Here is a 15,920-nt window from a genome sequence, read left to right as displayed (position 1 = left end):
CTGGGCGAGGGTACTCGGTTGATATTTGTTAGACTTAGGGGTACTTGGCTTCAAGAAGTTGAGAAACTCTGGTTTAGAGCACTAGCAATGAGAAGCAAGCATGAAAGGCAAGCTGTTTTGAGAGCAGACTGCACATTAACAGAACTGTCCCTGTACAATTCCTATCTATCCCTTCCTTCAATTTCCTTCTAAACCCTCAGGTCTAATATATTTGTTTCAGTCAATTGCCCATACCTTTTCTTGAGTAAGGAGTCACAATATCGTGCCAGTAGCTCGGGGGATTTACTTGAAGACTGTGCCATTTTCGTTACTGCATTATTATTTATAAACCGACCACAAGCCTGTATGCCACAAATAGATATCAACATTAAAAAAGGTTTCTAAAACTATTAACAAATCAACTGCACACTGATATGAGAAACCTTAATCTGTCAAGCAGCAGCTAGATTTTGAAGGTTCAAATTGACATTATAACCTTTTAAATCTTGCAATTGATAAAACACACAGGCAAAAACAGAATTATCATGGCGAATTAGAACTTGAAATGTTATATAGACCAGTGTTCTTCAACCTTTTTACACCCGTGGACCGGTAGAAATAAAATAATTATTTTGTGGACCGGCAAACTACTAGGACTAAAATTTAAAAACCCCATTTACGCCCCATCTCCCCGCAAACCATCTGATCCCATCTGCACAAGCCGCAATTATGATTTTATATTGAACGTATTTTATTAAAGTATAAAAAGAAACAATATTTCTGAACAATTGTAATTTTATAAATACAAATATACAGAGCACGGACCAACAAAACCCCTGTCTCCCCTCCCCTTCACATATATCCTCTCTACTATCAAGAAAACTGAACAAGCCAAGTTATTATAGAACTAGTCGTTAAGCCCATTACATTAACGGGTGCTAGAATATATGTGTGTCTGTCTGTCTGTGTTTCTTTATCTCTCTCCTTGGCCGCTGTCTGTGTCCTTCTGTCTCCCCCCCCCCCACCCCGAGCAAAGCTGTCTGCCTCCAGCACACACCTCTCCCCAAAGCAGCCCTCTTTCCCTCTCCCTAACTGTCTCTCCATGGCCCTCTTCTGTCTTCCCCCCCAGAGCAAAGCTGTTCGCCCTAAGCACACCCCTACCCCCAAAGCAGCCCCCTTTCCCTATCTCTCCATGGCCCCTTCGGTCTCCCCCAAAGCAGCCCCCTTTCCCTCTCCCTGTCTCTCCATGGCCCCTTCTGTCTCCCCTTAGTACACCCCTACCCCCAAAGCAGCCCCCTTTCCCTCTCCCTCTGGCCCCCTGTATTGATTCCCCTGCTTACCCTCCCTGCATCCCGGCGTCTTCTGGCCTGCTCCAGGCCGCGATCGTGGTGGCCGGCCCCAGTGAACCTCACAGGCCGCTCCCCAACCCGGAAGAACGCTCCCTCCCGACGCGATCCCGTTCGTCAGAGGGAACGTGCCACCGAGGCCGGAAAGCGGCCCGCGAGGCCCGCCAAAGCCGTTCACGATCGCAGGCTGCCCTAAAGAGAAGGAGCAGCGGCAGCAGCAGCGGTGAGCAAGGGCGGGAAGGAGGTGCGGAGCTTGCTTCGGGTTAGTGAGTGAGGAGGGGAGTGGCCAGAGTGATCCCAGGCCGCGTTCTAAAATGGAACGCGGCCACGGATCAGAAAACACGGCTTCCCCCCTTCCCGCATGATCCGGCACCCCCCGTGAGAACAGGCACCCCCCCGCCTGACCAACTTTAACTCACACCCCCCCCCCCCGTCTGGCACAGGCACGAGAACCACCCCCCCCCCCCCGTTCGCAAAGGCCCCCCCCCCCCGCGAGAACAGGAACCCCCCGCCCGACCAACTTTAACTCACCCCCCCCTTTGGCACCGGCACACAGCCCACAAGTGCCGATGCCACTTGAAGATCTTCTTCTTCCCAGTATCTGTGCATGCTCAAGCCCTTCTAATTCTCCCTCTCGCCGGGATTCTTGGCGAGAGGGAGAATTAGAAGGGCTTGAGCATACGCAGATGCATGCTCAAAACCGGTAGAGACTGGGAAGAAGATCTTCAAGTGGCACCGGCACTTGTGGGCTGAGTGCCGGTGCCAAAGGGGGGGTGATTAAAGTTGGTCGGGCGGGGGGTTCCTGTTCTCGCGGGGGGGGGGGGGGGTGCTGATTCGAGCGGGGGGGGGCCCTTTGCGAGCGCGGGGGAGCGATGCCAGTTATCGGGGGGGGCTCGCAAATCGAGTCAACACTCGGTTTGGGAGACACGTTTTGCAAGAATGTTTTGCTCGTCTTGCAAAACACTCGCAAACCAGGTTACTCGCAAACCGAGGTTTGACTGTATCATGCTAACAGAATACTGCAGTCCCCAGTTATGTCTCTAGCAGGATATATATTTCAAATCTGATATATTCTAATGACAAAATAGTAATAAAATTATTTTTTTCTACCTTTTGTTGTCTCTGGTTTCTGCTTTCATCTTCTTTTCACTCTTTTCCTTCCAGCATCTGCCCGTTCCATCCAATGTCTGCCCTCTCCCCCTTCCATATATATCTGACTTCTTTCTATGCCCCTCTTCCCTGTCCATCCAGCCTGTTCCTCCTCTCTCCTTTTTACATCATTCATTCCAGCTTCACTGCCTTCTTCATTTTTTATCTCTCCTACACCAGATCTAGCATCTTTATCCCTCTCTCATTTCTCTGCTGACCCCCTTTCCAGCATCAATGTCTCTCTACTTTCTCATTCCTCTCTCTCCCCTTTCCCTCATCTGATCTCTCCATTCCACCCTGACTCCCTTCCCCTCCGTAATCTCCCTGCCAGCTGTTTCCTTCCTTTTTTCTTTCTCCCTTCCCTCCTTCCTTTTTTTCCTTCTCCCTTCCCTCCTCCCTCTATCTAACATTAACTCTCTTCCCATCCCTTTCCCTCCTCCCCTTCCAGCAGCATCTCTCCTTCTAACTCTCTCCAAGTCCAGTAACAGCTCTCCCTTTATCCAGCAGCTTCCCTGCCTCCTATAGTGGCTGTCTCCCCTTCCAGCAGCTCTCAGTACTTGCCTGCAGGAAGTTGCCGGTAAATTACTGCCCTGGCAAATAGGAGAGCTGGTGGGAGGGGAGACAGCCACTGTGAAGGCTCCCCAGGATCTTGCTCGCACACGCTGACCATCTCCCTCCACCTGCACCTGAATCTGCAGCTCTCTATGTTCTAATCGCAACTTCCCCGCGGCCCTCTTCAGCAACTCAGCAGGGGCGGCAATCAAGACAGGCTGGACCTTCACTGGACGTCGGGACCTTCACTCTCTGAGTCCCGCCTATTTTGTTTCAACTTCTTGTTTCTGAACAGGCAAGACTCACAGAGGGAAGGTCCTGACGTCGGCAGCCTGTCTTGATCACCTGAGGCTGGGAGGAACATTAGTCAGCAGGAACTGCAGTTGGGAGGAACCACAGTCGGCAGGAAATTTAACTGCCGACTTGATCTCGCCGGCCCTGCGCGGACCGGCAGAAATTTTCTGCGGACCGGCACAGGTCCGCGGACCGGCGGTTGAAGAACTGTGATATAGACTATATCCTGAGCACTTTACAATAAACAGGCAAATGTAACCTAAAGCTCTCATTTTTAGGGGTGACAGTGCTCTCTATAAAATATATCCTTACTTGAGGCTTACAAGTATTTATTTATTCCTATATGCAAATCTATGAATGCTGGCTGACACAGACACTTTAGTTTTGTTTTCTTACCTTATCCAGTGCAGCCACAAAACCAGCATCATTGTTGAAAGCAGACATGACTAGTGCATTGTACTTTTTATGAACATCCAAAACTGTCTGTACATACATTTTGGGATCCTGGAATGGAAAAAAAAAGAAGTTTTAAATGGATTCAATTTCATACTGTTATATCATTACCCCACTTGAAGTTTCATTCTTCTGGACAATGGAAGAATACTGATCATGACCGGATGTGTGAGAAATACATTTATGATTATATAACATAAAAAGTTTGTTTCATTCTCTATCGTCAGACTGTCAAGCAGGACAGAGAAAATGACCAAAATTCCCAAATCAAATTTTGGTCATTTCAGCTAACATCAGTTTTAGTCAAGATAATTTTTTCACTCCTGGATACAGAGCTAGAGTTGGAGAGGATGATAAATTTATAACAATCTTCAATACTTTAGCATTTTTATTAGTTCTTCCTTTTAGCCCTAATGCCTAGGGTGAAAGTACCACCAAATGAATCCTGAAGAAGTAGAACAAGCAGCTAAAATGGTGGTGGAGAAAAGTGGAATATCTTAAGCCCTGAACAAACGGTCTTAGACTGTGAAACGTTGGCTATTATTGAAATAACACTTGTTTCCTCACAATTAGAAGCAATAGCGAGTTCAGTCCTGCAGCTAGAGTAAAATTTGGTAATTGGCACATTCTCTCCGGAGGTTTTTTAGCCAGTGATGTTGGTGGTGGAGGTTTGAGCTTTTATGCCCTACCTAAAGAAAACCTGAGGCTTTTTCTTCCGTTGAGAGTGGGCTCTCTAAATGGAATTAGTGGAGTATACTTGAGTATTGAATATTGATTACCTACTAACACCAAGATTTTGATTTAGTTTTGTCACATGCTATTAAGACTCATTAATTGAAAATACTTTCTTCTCAGCTCCTAGGTGCAGTCAGTTACCAGATATGTCAAATCAATCACTTGGAGATCAGACAAATTTTAATAGGTCAAAACAAATACGTTTGCTACATATCTCTTATGTATATGCTATGCTATCTCAAATGCAAAAAGCACAGTTACTTACCATAACAGGTGTTATCCTAAAGATCTTAGCTAAGTAGTTTGCTTCTGCTTTTTTCAGCTTTTTATAGTTTGAAGCTTGATAATTTATAAACTATTTATAAAAATGATTAAAAAGTATTAAAACGTTTTGAAAACTTAAAAAAATTATTACTGTGCACAGTAGTGGGTTGTTCCCTCTTTAGATCTTTCAACATTGTCTTACGGGTGTGAGTTTTTTGCCGATGACAATAAGAACGTGAGCTGAAAATCATCAAAGATTGCTCCATGATATAAGTTTTTGAGGCTTTTTCTCCACCTGTTTTATTTCTTAATGTTAGATCTTATTGTGGTAACCCACTGCTGGTGAGTGACATATTTTGAATTTTTGGTTTAATTGTCACTACAATAGGGTTCTTGAGAGACGTTTAAATACCTATGTAATATAAATGTGCATGAGTCGAGTCTCTTTCATTTGAAAGGAAACTCTGCAATGAGAGGGCATAGGATAAAGTTAAGAGGTGATAGGCTCTGGAGTAATCGAAGGAAATACTTTTTTACAGAGAGGGTGGTAGATGCGTAGAACAGTCTCCCAGAAGAGGTGGTGGAAACAGAGACTATGTCTGAATTCAAGAGGACCTGGGATAGGCATGTGGGATCTCTCGGAGAGAGAAAGAGATAATGGTTACTGCGGATGGGCAGACTAGATAGGTACTTTGTCAAATGCCTTTTGAAAATCCAAATACACAATATTAACTGGCTCACCTTTATCTACATATTTATTCACCTCTTTAAACAAATGTAGTAGATTGGTGATGTAAGATTGTCCTTGACTAAATTCATGCTGGCTTTGTCACATTAATCTATGTTTATGTACGTATATGCTCTGTAATTTTGTTCTTTATACTAGTCTCTATCATTTTGCCTGGCATCAGATTCACTGGTCTATAATTTCCTGAATCACTTCTGGAATCCTTTTAAAAAAAGGGAAGATTAGATTCTTTCCGGTAACAGGGCATGCGAGTCCTGATGAGTAGGTTAACTTATCCCAGGACAAGCAGGCAGGTATTCTCACTAGTGGGTGATGTCATCCGACAGAGCCCCGATACGGACATCTTGCAAGCATGTCTTGCTTGAAGAAACTCAGAAGTTTCGAGATGCCCGCACCGCGCATGCACCAGTGCCTTCCCGCCCGATGCTCCGGGCGTGTCTCCTCAGTTCTTTTTCTTCCGCGGAGCTGAGAAGTCTATCTTCAATTTGCGCCCATTGAATATCTTTTTTGCCTTCTTTTTGCCGCGGTTGAGTTCTTTTGGGCTCTCCTGTGCGTTTATTTCTTTCTTTGATTTCTTTTTTCAAAAAAAAAAAAATATATTTTCCTTCCGACTCCGGGTCGGCCGCGTGGCTGACGCCCCGCGCCTTCGACCTTGCGGCGGAGCTTTTCCGGCCTATGTCCCGGCCGATTACCGGTTTCAAAAAGTGTAGCAAGTGCCAGCGCGCGATTTCGCTCACGGACCCTCATCGACGCTGCTTACAGTGTCTGGGACCGGATCACTTTCCGAAATCGTGCCAGCGCTCCACTCTGACGGCGAGAGCGTTTAAGCGCCGCTGTCTGCTCTGGGAGTCCATGTTCAGGATGGAAGCTTCGTCAGATCCTGCAGCTTCGACATCTACATCGACGGGGGCTTCGACTCCTTCAGCGAAGCCCGCTGCCTCCCCAGCTGCTTCGGGCCTCCTGAAACCGGCATCATTCACCCCGGTTTCGGCCCAGGCTTCAGCGCCGGTGCCTTCCTCCGTTTCCTCGGAGCAGGTATCGACCCCTACAGTTCCACCAGTGGTGCTCAAGGTGCCGAAAGCTGGCAAGCAGAAGCACACTGCACCTAAGGAGCGCGGAGACCGTGCGGAAGGACCCCCTTTTGGTGCGGATCCCTCCATATCGGCTTCCCTGCGGTCCATTCTGGAGGCTCAGTTCGTTGAGCTCATGCAAACCATGGGGCCTCGTCTGATTGCCACCATCCAGGGTGACCTCCCAGCTTCGGCTTCGAGGGGCGGTCCGCCCCCTCCTCCTCCTCCTCGCCGCACGACCTCGTTGCTCGGCGAGGAGGAGCGGCGAGTGGTGTCCGGGTCCTCGAGGAGGTCCTCCGAGAGTGCTATGCCTCCTTTGGAAACGATTCCCTCGAGGAGGGCTTCTCTTAGTGATATGCCTCCTTTGGAGCCCATTCCTTCGAGGAAACCCTCGTTTAGTGACCTGCCTCCCTTGGAACCGATTACTCCGCCCCATGATTCCGTGTGGCGTCCACCTTCGGGGCCATCCAGTCCGGGGCATAGCAGGAAGCAGGACGAGTTCTTCCGAACTCCCTATCAAGCCTGGGCGACGTCCAGAGAAGCACCGACTCTTCCACCTTTGCGATCGACGGCATCGAGTCCGATCTGCTCCTTGGAAGCGTCTGACCCAGTCTCGCACAGAAGGACTCGATCCCCTTCCAAGCATCGAGAGGGGCATCGGTCCAGGCATTCTTCGAAGCATTCCTCTCGACACTCAACCGTCTCGCCTCAGAAGAAATTGCCTCAGTTGGGGTATGCTGCTTCGACTGGGTCTCCTCCTCCGGGCCCAGAGTTCAAGGACCCCGATGTTTTCTACTCGTCCTGTTGCTCACAGGCCTCTTTGGAGCCTGAGGCTTCGTCTTCTTCTAGTCCGTCTCGCGGATCGGCGACGGCGGACCAACTGTCCTTTTCATCGTTCCTCAGGCAGATGGCGGATGACTTGGACATTACTCTAGATGTGGGGTCTCGATATTCCAAAGAATATCTCGATACCATGCACTTGCCTCGGCCTCCGGCGGAGTCCTTGCGGCTTCCCCTGCACAAGCTCCTCGACCAGACCTTCATGCGCTGCTTCGAGTCTCCTTACTCTATCCCTGCGTTCCCTGGCAAATTGGATTCGCGGTACCGCACGGTACATCATAAAGGCTTCGAGGGTCCTCAGCTTTCGCACCAGTCCCTCCTGGTCGAATCCTCGCTCAAGCGGTCTCATCCTGGCCAGGTCTACGCTTCCGTACCCCCGGGCCGCGAGGGCAGAACCATGGATAAGTTTGGGCGACGCATCTATCAGAATTCGATGATGGTGTCTAGAGTCCTGAATTACAACTTCCACTTTGCAACCTACTTGGAATTTTTTCTACCTGTGCTTCGAAAGTTCACTCCATACATCGAGTCCCAGGCTAGGTTTGAGTTTGAGGAAGTGGTTGCTTCGTTGTCCCAATTCCGACTTCAGTTGATGCAATCTGCCTATAATGCGTTTGAGCTCTCTGCCCGAACGGCGGCTTGTTCGGTGGCGATGCGCCGGTTGGCCTGGTTGCGGACCATTGATATGGACCTGAATCTTCAGGACCGCCTGGCGAACGTTCTGTGTGCTGGGGCGGATCTTTTTGACAAATCCATCGAGACTGTCACGAAGAAGTTGTCTGACCACGAAAAGTCCTTCCAATCTATCCTTCGGCCGAAGCCCAAGCCTCAACAGTCTCGACCTTCTCGTCCACCGTTGATTTATCAGAGGCGTTATCAGCCAAGGCAAACTCCTCCTGCGAGACAACCGGCGAAGCGTCAGCCTCCCCAGAAGGGTCAGCCTAAGTCTCAGTCGCCTGCTGTCCCTAAGACCACGCAGCCTTTTTGACTGTCTCGTCGAGGGCATAACCAACCTCGTTCTGCCTCCCCCTGTTTTTCCCATCGGAGGGCGCCTCCATCATTTTTATCATCGCTGGGAGGCCATAACAACCGACCTCTAGGTCCTTACTATCATCAGGGAGGGATACTCTCTTCATTTCCATCGGGTCCCTCCGGACCACCCTCCAAGAGAGTATCCTTCCAACTTGACTCAGACCGCCCTTCTTCTTCAGGAGGCTCAGGCTTTGCTCCGGCTTCGTGCCGTGGAGCCGGTTTCAACGGACCAACTGAACCAGGGATTTTACTCCCGGTACTTCCTTGTCCCGAAGAAGACAGGCGACCTGCGACCCATTCTGGACCTCAGGGTCCTCAACAAATTCCCTGTCAAAGAGAGGTTTCGCATGCTGACACTTGCTTCTCTCAACCCCCTCCTCGAGCAGAACGACTGGTTATGCTCTCTGGATCTCAAGGAGGCCTACACTCATATCCCAATTCATCCGGCCTCTCGCAAGTTCCTCAGATTTCGGGTGGGACATCTCCATCTGCAGTACCGAGTGCTTCCATTCGGCCTGTCTTCATCTCCCAGAGTCTTCACGAAGTGTCTGGTGGTGGTGGCCGCAGCACTCGGGAACCAGGGTCTTCAGGTATTCCCCTACCTCGACGACTGGCTGATCAAGGCTCCCTCGGCCTCGGGGGTCCTCTCGGCGACCCTGTCCACGGTTCAGTTCCTGCAGAGTTTGGAATTCGAGATAAACTTCCCCAAGTCTCATCTACAGCCGACCCAGTCTCTGCCCTTCATCGGGGCTGTCCTGGATACCATTCGTCTCAGAGCATTCCTTCCTTCTCAGCGCATGGCTGCTCTTCTTCATCTCTGCCAGTCTGTGTCTTCTCGCCAGACCATCTCGGCGAGACACATGATGGTCCTCCTGGGCCACATGGCCTCTACAGTTCATGTGACGCCGTTTGCCAGACTCCACCTCAGGATTCCTCAGTGGACCCTGGCATCTCAGTGGACTCAGGTGTCGGATCCGTTGTCTCGACACATCACAGTCACTCCTGCTCTTCGGCAGTCTCTGCTCTGGTGGATGACCTCTTCGAATCTATCCAGAGGTTTGCTGTTTCATTCTCCTCCCCACCAGAAGGTTCTCACAACCGATTCCTCGACCTATGCCTGGGGAGCGCATCTGGATGGGCTCCGCACTCAGGGATTCTGGACCTGTGTGGACCGACTCCATCAAATCAATCTTCTGGAGCTCAGAGCCATCTTCAATGCTCTTCAAACTTTTCAACATCTGCTGCACGACATGGTGGTCCTCATTCGCACCGACAATCAGGTCGCCATGTATTATGTCAACAAGCAAGGGGGCACGGGCTCGGCCTCCCTCTGCCAGGAAGCTCTCAGAGTCTGGGATTGGGCGGTTCGCCACAACACCTTCCTCAAAGCTGTCTACATTCAGGGGAAGGACAATGTCTTGGCGGACAAACTGAGTCGGCTTCTCCAGCCTCACGAATGGACCCTCCATTCCAGGCCCCTTCATCAGATCTTTGCTCAGTGGGGAACGCCTCAGATAGACCTCTTTGCGGCTCCCCACAACTTCAAACTGCCTCTTTTTTGCTCCAGGATCTACACTCCTCATCGTCTCGAGGCAGATGCCTTTCTACTGGATTGGGGGAATCGCTTCCTGTATGCGTTCCCCCCATTTCCTCTCATTCAAAAGACTCTGGTCAAGTTGAGATCGGACCATGCCACCATGATTCTGATTGCTCCTCGGTGGCCCAGACAACCTTGGTTCTCCCTTCTACTTCAACTCAGCAGCAGGGAGCCGGTCCTTCTTCCAGTGTTTCCTTCACTGCTTACTCAACATCAAGGTTCACTGCTTCATCCCAACCTGCAGTCTCTCCACCTGACAGCTTGGTTCCTCTCCACGTAACCCCTCACCAGTTTTCCCAGGCAGTGAGGGAGGTCTTGGAAGCTTCTAGGAAGCCTGCTACTCGTCAATGCTACTCCCAGAAGTGGTCTAGATTTTCTTCTTGGTGTGTTTCCAATTCTAAGGAGCCTCAACGAGCCTCTCTTTCCTCTGTATTGGACTATCTTCTACACCTGTCTCAGTCTGGTCTCAAGTCAACATCTATACGAGTCCACCTGAGTGCTATTGCGGCTTTCCATCAGCCTCTACAAGGGAAACCTCTCTCTTCTCATCCTGTGGTTTCCAGATTTATGAAAGGACTTTTTCATGTTAATCCTCCTCTCAAACCGCCTCCAGTGGTTTGGGATCTAAATGTTGTCCTTTCTCAGCTTATGAAACCTCCTTTTGAGCCTCTGAGCAAGGCTCCCCGAAAGTTTCTCACTTGGAAAGTGGTTTTTCTGGTGGCCCTCACATCTGCTCGCAGGGTCAGTGAACTTCAGGCCTTGGTGGCGGACCCACCTTTCACGGTATTCCATCATGACAAGGTGGTCCTCCGCACTCATCCGAAATTCCTGCCTAAAGTGGTCTCTGAATTTCATCTTAACCAATCCATTGTGCTTCCAGTGTTTTTTCCGAAGCCTCATTCTCATCCTGGAGAGTCAGCTCTTCACACTCTGGACTGTAAACGTGCTTTGGCTTTCTACTTGGATCGCACCAAACCACACAGAACTGCTCCTCAACTTTTCGTCTCTTTTGATCCAAACAAGTTGGGACGACCTGTATCGAAGCGCACCATCTCAAATTGGATGGCGGCTTGTATCTCTTTCTGCTATGCCCAGGCTGGATTACCCCTTCCCTGTAAGGTCACAGCCCATAGGGTCAGAGCAATGGCAGCCTCTGTAGCCTTCCTCAGATCGACACCGATTGAGGAGATTTGTAAGGCTGCCACTTGGCCCTCGGTTCATACATTCACCTCTCATTATTGTCTGGATACTTTCTCCAGACGGGATGGACAGTTTGGCCAAACTGTGTTACAAAATTTGTTCTCCTAAGTTGCCAACTCTCCCTCCATCCCATTGAGGTTAGCTTGGAGGTCACCCACTAGTGAGAATACCTGCCTGCTTGTCCTGGGATAAAGCAATGTTACTTACCGTAACAGTTGTTATCCAGGGACAGCAGGCAGCTATTCTCACGTCCCACCCACCTCCCCTGGGTTGGCTTCTCTGCTAGCTACCTGAACTGAGGAGACACGCCCGGAGCATCGGGCGGTAAGGCACTGGCGCATGCGCGGTGCGGGCATCTCGAAACTTCTGAGTTTCTTCAAGCAAGACATGCTTGCAAGATGTCCGTATCGGGGCTCTGTCGGATGACATCATCCACTAGTGAGAATAGCTGCCTGCTGTCCCTGGATAACAACTGTTACGGTAAGTAACATTGCTTTCCCCTAATCACAAGCTGTGTAGAAGGAATCATATACTTATTATTCAGCTCCACCTCCTCCCTCAGTGGACTGTACTTCAACTCTTCAGTTTGTACCAATGCAGACAATAACCACTACAATGTAGAACATAAGAAGGAGGGGTATGGGGAACTTCCTCAACAAGACATTTATGTTCTGCTCTGTAACAAGTACAATGAACAATGTTAATTAAAACATAACATGTTTATATTTATTAAAATTTGATATCCCACCAAATCTTACAACAGTTATTAGTAGTTTTACATAACAATAAAATTCAACAAAAATGAGAGAAAGGAACGCCATAAAGAAAATAGGACAGTCCTAAAAGAAGATACAATCATACTAAAAAATAAAAGCATGTAAACAAGTATATTCTGGTATGTAAGGGATGCCCGATAACCTTTCAATTAATAAATATGGTCAACTGGAAAGGAGTCTGTTCCAAAAGGTAGCTGAAAAAAAATAGGTTTTTAACAATGTTTTGAAGGCCATAAAATTTGCTTCAGAATGAATATTGGTTCCAGAGACTGAAAGCTAAATAAAAGAAAGCCTTGTGACAAGTAAACTCCCATCTTGTTCTTGAAACTGCTGGCAGGACCAATCTATTATCTTGCAATGACCTTAATGTACAACCTGGATTATATATAAGGAATAGTCAATGAGCTCAAATAATTAGGCTCCATCGTATTAAGTGCTTTATGAGTAAGTGCTAATATTTTAAATTGAATCCTAAAACTAACAGATAACCAGTGATACTGTAAAAAAAAAAAAAAGAGAGGGGTTATGCGATCAATCTTGGTCTTCACTCTAGCAATTTAATGTCAGCATTCTGTAACGTTTGAAGTCATCCAATATTAAGGGCTCCTTTTACAAAGCCGCGCTAGGGCCTTAACGCGCGGAATAGCAAGCGCTAGCTGCTACAGCCTCCTTTTGAGCAGGCAGTAGATTTTCGGCTAGCGCACGCTAATCCAGTGCGTGCGCTAAAACTGCTAGCGCAGCTTTGTAAAAGGACAACTAAATTTTGTGAGACTGGTGTAAACATTATTACAATAATCGAGTCTTGATATGAAGAATGAATGAATCAGAGTATGAAAACTATTGTTATCAAAGAAAGATCTAACTGCTCATTAAGATCTTAATGCATAAAAACTAGTTTTTACAACATTTGAAACATGAGATGAAAAAGTAAAATGGGTTGAGAACCTCTGCTCTATAGGCAGAGTTCCCTCTACACCAGTGGTCTCAAACTCGTAGCCCAGGGGCCGCATGCGGCCCACCAGGTACTATTTGAGGCCCTCTGTATTATAAAGAATGATTTTTTATGGAAAACTTGTGCCTTAAGTGTTCGGCGGTCACATTCTGGAATGTTGCCCGCCTCACTGCTGTAACCTCACGCAAGTGCTTTCCTGCGTCTCTACTCGATTGTCCTCTCTACCTCACAATCGCGTGCAAAAGCAGAAAAGCGCTTGCGTGAGGCGGGCAACGTTCCAGAACGTAAGGTAACCATTGAAGGCAGTGCAGCTTGTGCGTGTGTCCGGTGCTGGAGGAGGTGAGAGCTGAAGGTCGTTGTGGACACGACCGCCAGACACTTAAGGCACAAGTTTTCCATAAAGAATCATTCTTTATAATACCGAGGGCCTCAAAATAGTTGGTCCAAAATCTTGTCTCTTGCAGTTGATACTTTGATACTTTCTGCATGTTGCACTGCTTTCAGCTATGTATAGCTGAAATTATCAGAAGTAATTAAGGAAAGATTTAGAAACTATAGTTTCTAAATCTTTCCTTAATTGCTTCTGATAATTTCAGATAATCCACATTTTGGATTTGTAGTTACTTACCTCATGCAAAGTTGTCATTTTTTTAATAAGTCATTATTTTTTCTGTGGCCCTCCAAGTACCTACAAATCCAAAATGTGGCCCTGCAAAGGGTTTGAGTTTGAGACCACTGCTCTACACTATCTCTGGCTTCTCCTATCATTAGATCAGTCACAATTTACAGCGCTGATGTATTCTGCCATTTCCAGCATGCCATGGAACTGCAGTCTTCCAATTTATCATTGCAAGTCTGTTGGTGCTGTCTGAGTGTTTTGTTTTGGTTTTCTTGGTTAATGTTGGCAGTGCTTCGTACTGCTTGTTAAACTGTTTCTCTGCTTCCTTGACTGCTTTCAGATCCCTTGCCAAACTTGAAAGCTTTCATCGAATTCCCACCATGTCGATTTTAAGCTCTTGAACTCATGTTTTTAATATAATGAATTTCAGGGTGTACCAGTGTAGTCGGATCAGGGTCCCTCTGCTGTCATTCCCCCTCATGTCACCAGTAGGGCTTGACTGACCTCTGCTGCCACCACCATGTTGGGGGATTCTCACTGGCCCTTAATTTGTATTACATATTAAAAACCCTGCATATCTGTAAGTTTCTTGCCATTGCTTTCTGGTGTAATCCCACTCTTGATTCAGGGGTCAGTCACCTTTATTATTTGCTGAAATTGGTAAATGGACTCAAATTTACTTACAGCATCATGGAGCTCTTCTCTTAGTCTCCCATTATGATGAGTGACATCACTTCCTCTAGAATATCCATTTCTATTGTAACTGAAGTAAACTTGCTAAGAACTACATCCCACCCGCTTAATTTAATCAGATTAACAATCACATCAAAGATATCCAAAACATTAGGAACACCATGTGTTACCATTGAGACATCCAGCATTTTTGCATTCTGACTCAGGTTTTTAAAGCCTATGGCTTTACCTATATCAGCTTTCTTACTAGGACAAAAATAGGATCTGGATTTCAAAGGAAGAAAGGAATTTAGCCACACTCACTGGGTGATGGTGAGGGACTTTCCAGGGCAACCAAAAATACTGCTCTAGGTGAGGGAAAGAGAGCTGCTTCTAAATATGGCCCAAAAGAACATGCAGAAAAGGGTCCTTCATCCATTTTGAGTTTGATTAACTGGACTCCTTCAGACCTGACTGAAGACATGTCCCTGAAACAATGTTTTAATACATTTGAGAAACTGCTCATAAGTTGACTGGGCAGAATGAATCTGGGGCTGATGCAATGTGGGTATGAAGCTTTGGGGAGGGAACAGGAATGAAGTGAAAATTAAGAACAAAAACCACAACTATCTTAAAGCTCAGAATGAAGATCTCAAGAAGCAGCCACATGCAAAATTCCGGTCCATACTCAAAAGAGTTTGATATAGCCGAAGATGAATTGTTTCAGACTGTTAAATGAAGTTAATCAATGGCATTACTTTTTCATCTGATTTGCTGACAAGATAATTAACATGTCCATTTTTTAAAATTCAAATCACAGGCAGAACATGCAGATCTCTCTTTTTTTTTTGCAATGTCAATGAAAAATAATTAACCATGAAAACAAGTAAACTTTCATGGAATACAATACCAAAATCTTAAAAGAAATACTTGCATTTTGAGCAGCTTCGCCACATTTTTCAATGGCTGCAAGACCTTGATTATGTATATGCGTTTCCAATAGCTTTTTCAGCTCTCCCAGTCCATCTTGAATCCGAGATACAAGATTATACATACGCCCCAAGTCTGGTACAAAAAAAAAAAAATTCACTTCAGCTTTTCATAGAAAATTAACTTTTAAAATTTATAAAATGAATATACAGTGGTACCTCGGTTTACGAGTGCACCGGTTTGCGAGTGTTTTGCAAGACGAGCAAAACATTCGCAAAATCAGCGCCTCGGAAACAGAGCGCGCCTCGATTTGCGAGCGCCCTCCCCCCCGCTAATCGGCACCCTCCCCCCCCCCCCCGCCGCCATCGGGCACCTTCCCACCGCGACCTGAGGTCCCCCAACCCACCCGAACCCTCTTCTTACTTCAGTGTAGCCTTCGCACCGGCACCAGCATGTCCTGCCGGTGCCCGAAGATCTGCCTCCTGTGCTGGGCCTTGAGCATGTGTGCATGCTCAAGGCCCAGCACAGGAGGCAGATCTTCGGGCACCGACAGGACATACTGGTGTCGGTGCTGGTGCGGAGGCTACACTGAAGTAAGAAGAGGGTTCGGGTGGGTTGGGGGACCTTAGGTGGCGGGGGGGGGCCTTCAGGGGGGGAGCAATGGTGATTCTCGTGGGGGGGTGGAACAGCGCTGTTGGCCTCGTGGGGGGGG

The 15,920-nt window shown here is 47.5% G+C and overlaps 1 protein-coding gene across 2 annotated transcripts in view; it reads right to left on the bottom strand.

Annotated features, from left to right (window-relative positions):
- CUL1 (cullin 1) overlaps positions 1-15,920 on the bottom strand; it is a 275,377-nt gene that overhangs the window by 124,564 nt on the left and 134,893 nt on the right. For both annotated transcript variants that reach the window (XM_033930314.1, XM_033930315.1), the window contains 3 exons: positions 15,213-15,343; positions 3,717-3,824; positions 235-341 (listed from right to left, as the gene is read on the bottom strand). In XM_033930314.1, the coding sequence (XP_033786205.1) occupies positions 235-341; positions 3,717-3,824; positions 15,213-15,343 (346 nt within the window). The remainder of the gene's footprint in view (positions 1-234; positions 342-3,716; positions 3,825-15,212; positions 15,344-15,920) is intronic.

The sequence above is a fragment of the Geotrypetes seraphini genome, chromosome 2 (genome assembly GCF_902459505.1).
Source record: "Geotrypetes seraphini chromosome 2, aGeoSer1.1, whole genome shotgun sequence".
NCBI lineage: Eukaryota > Metazoa > Chordata > Amphibia > Gymnophiona > Dermophiidae > Geotrypetes > Geotrypetes seraphini.
Note: the sequence above shows the minus strand (reverse complement) of the source record. Positions and strands in the feature narration are given on the sequence as shown.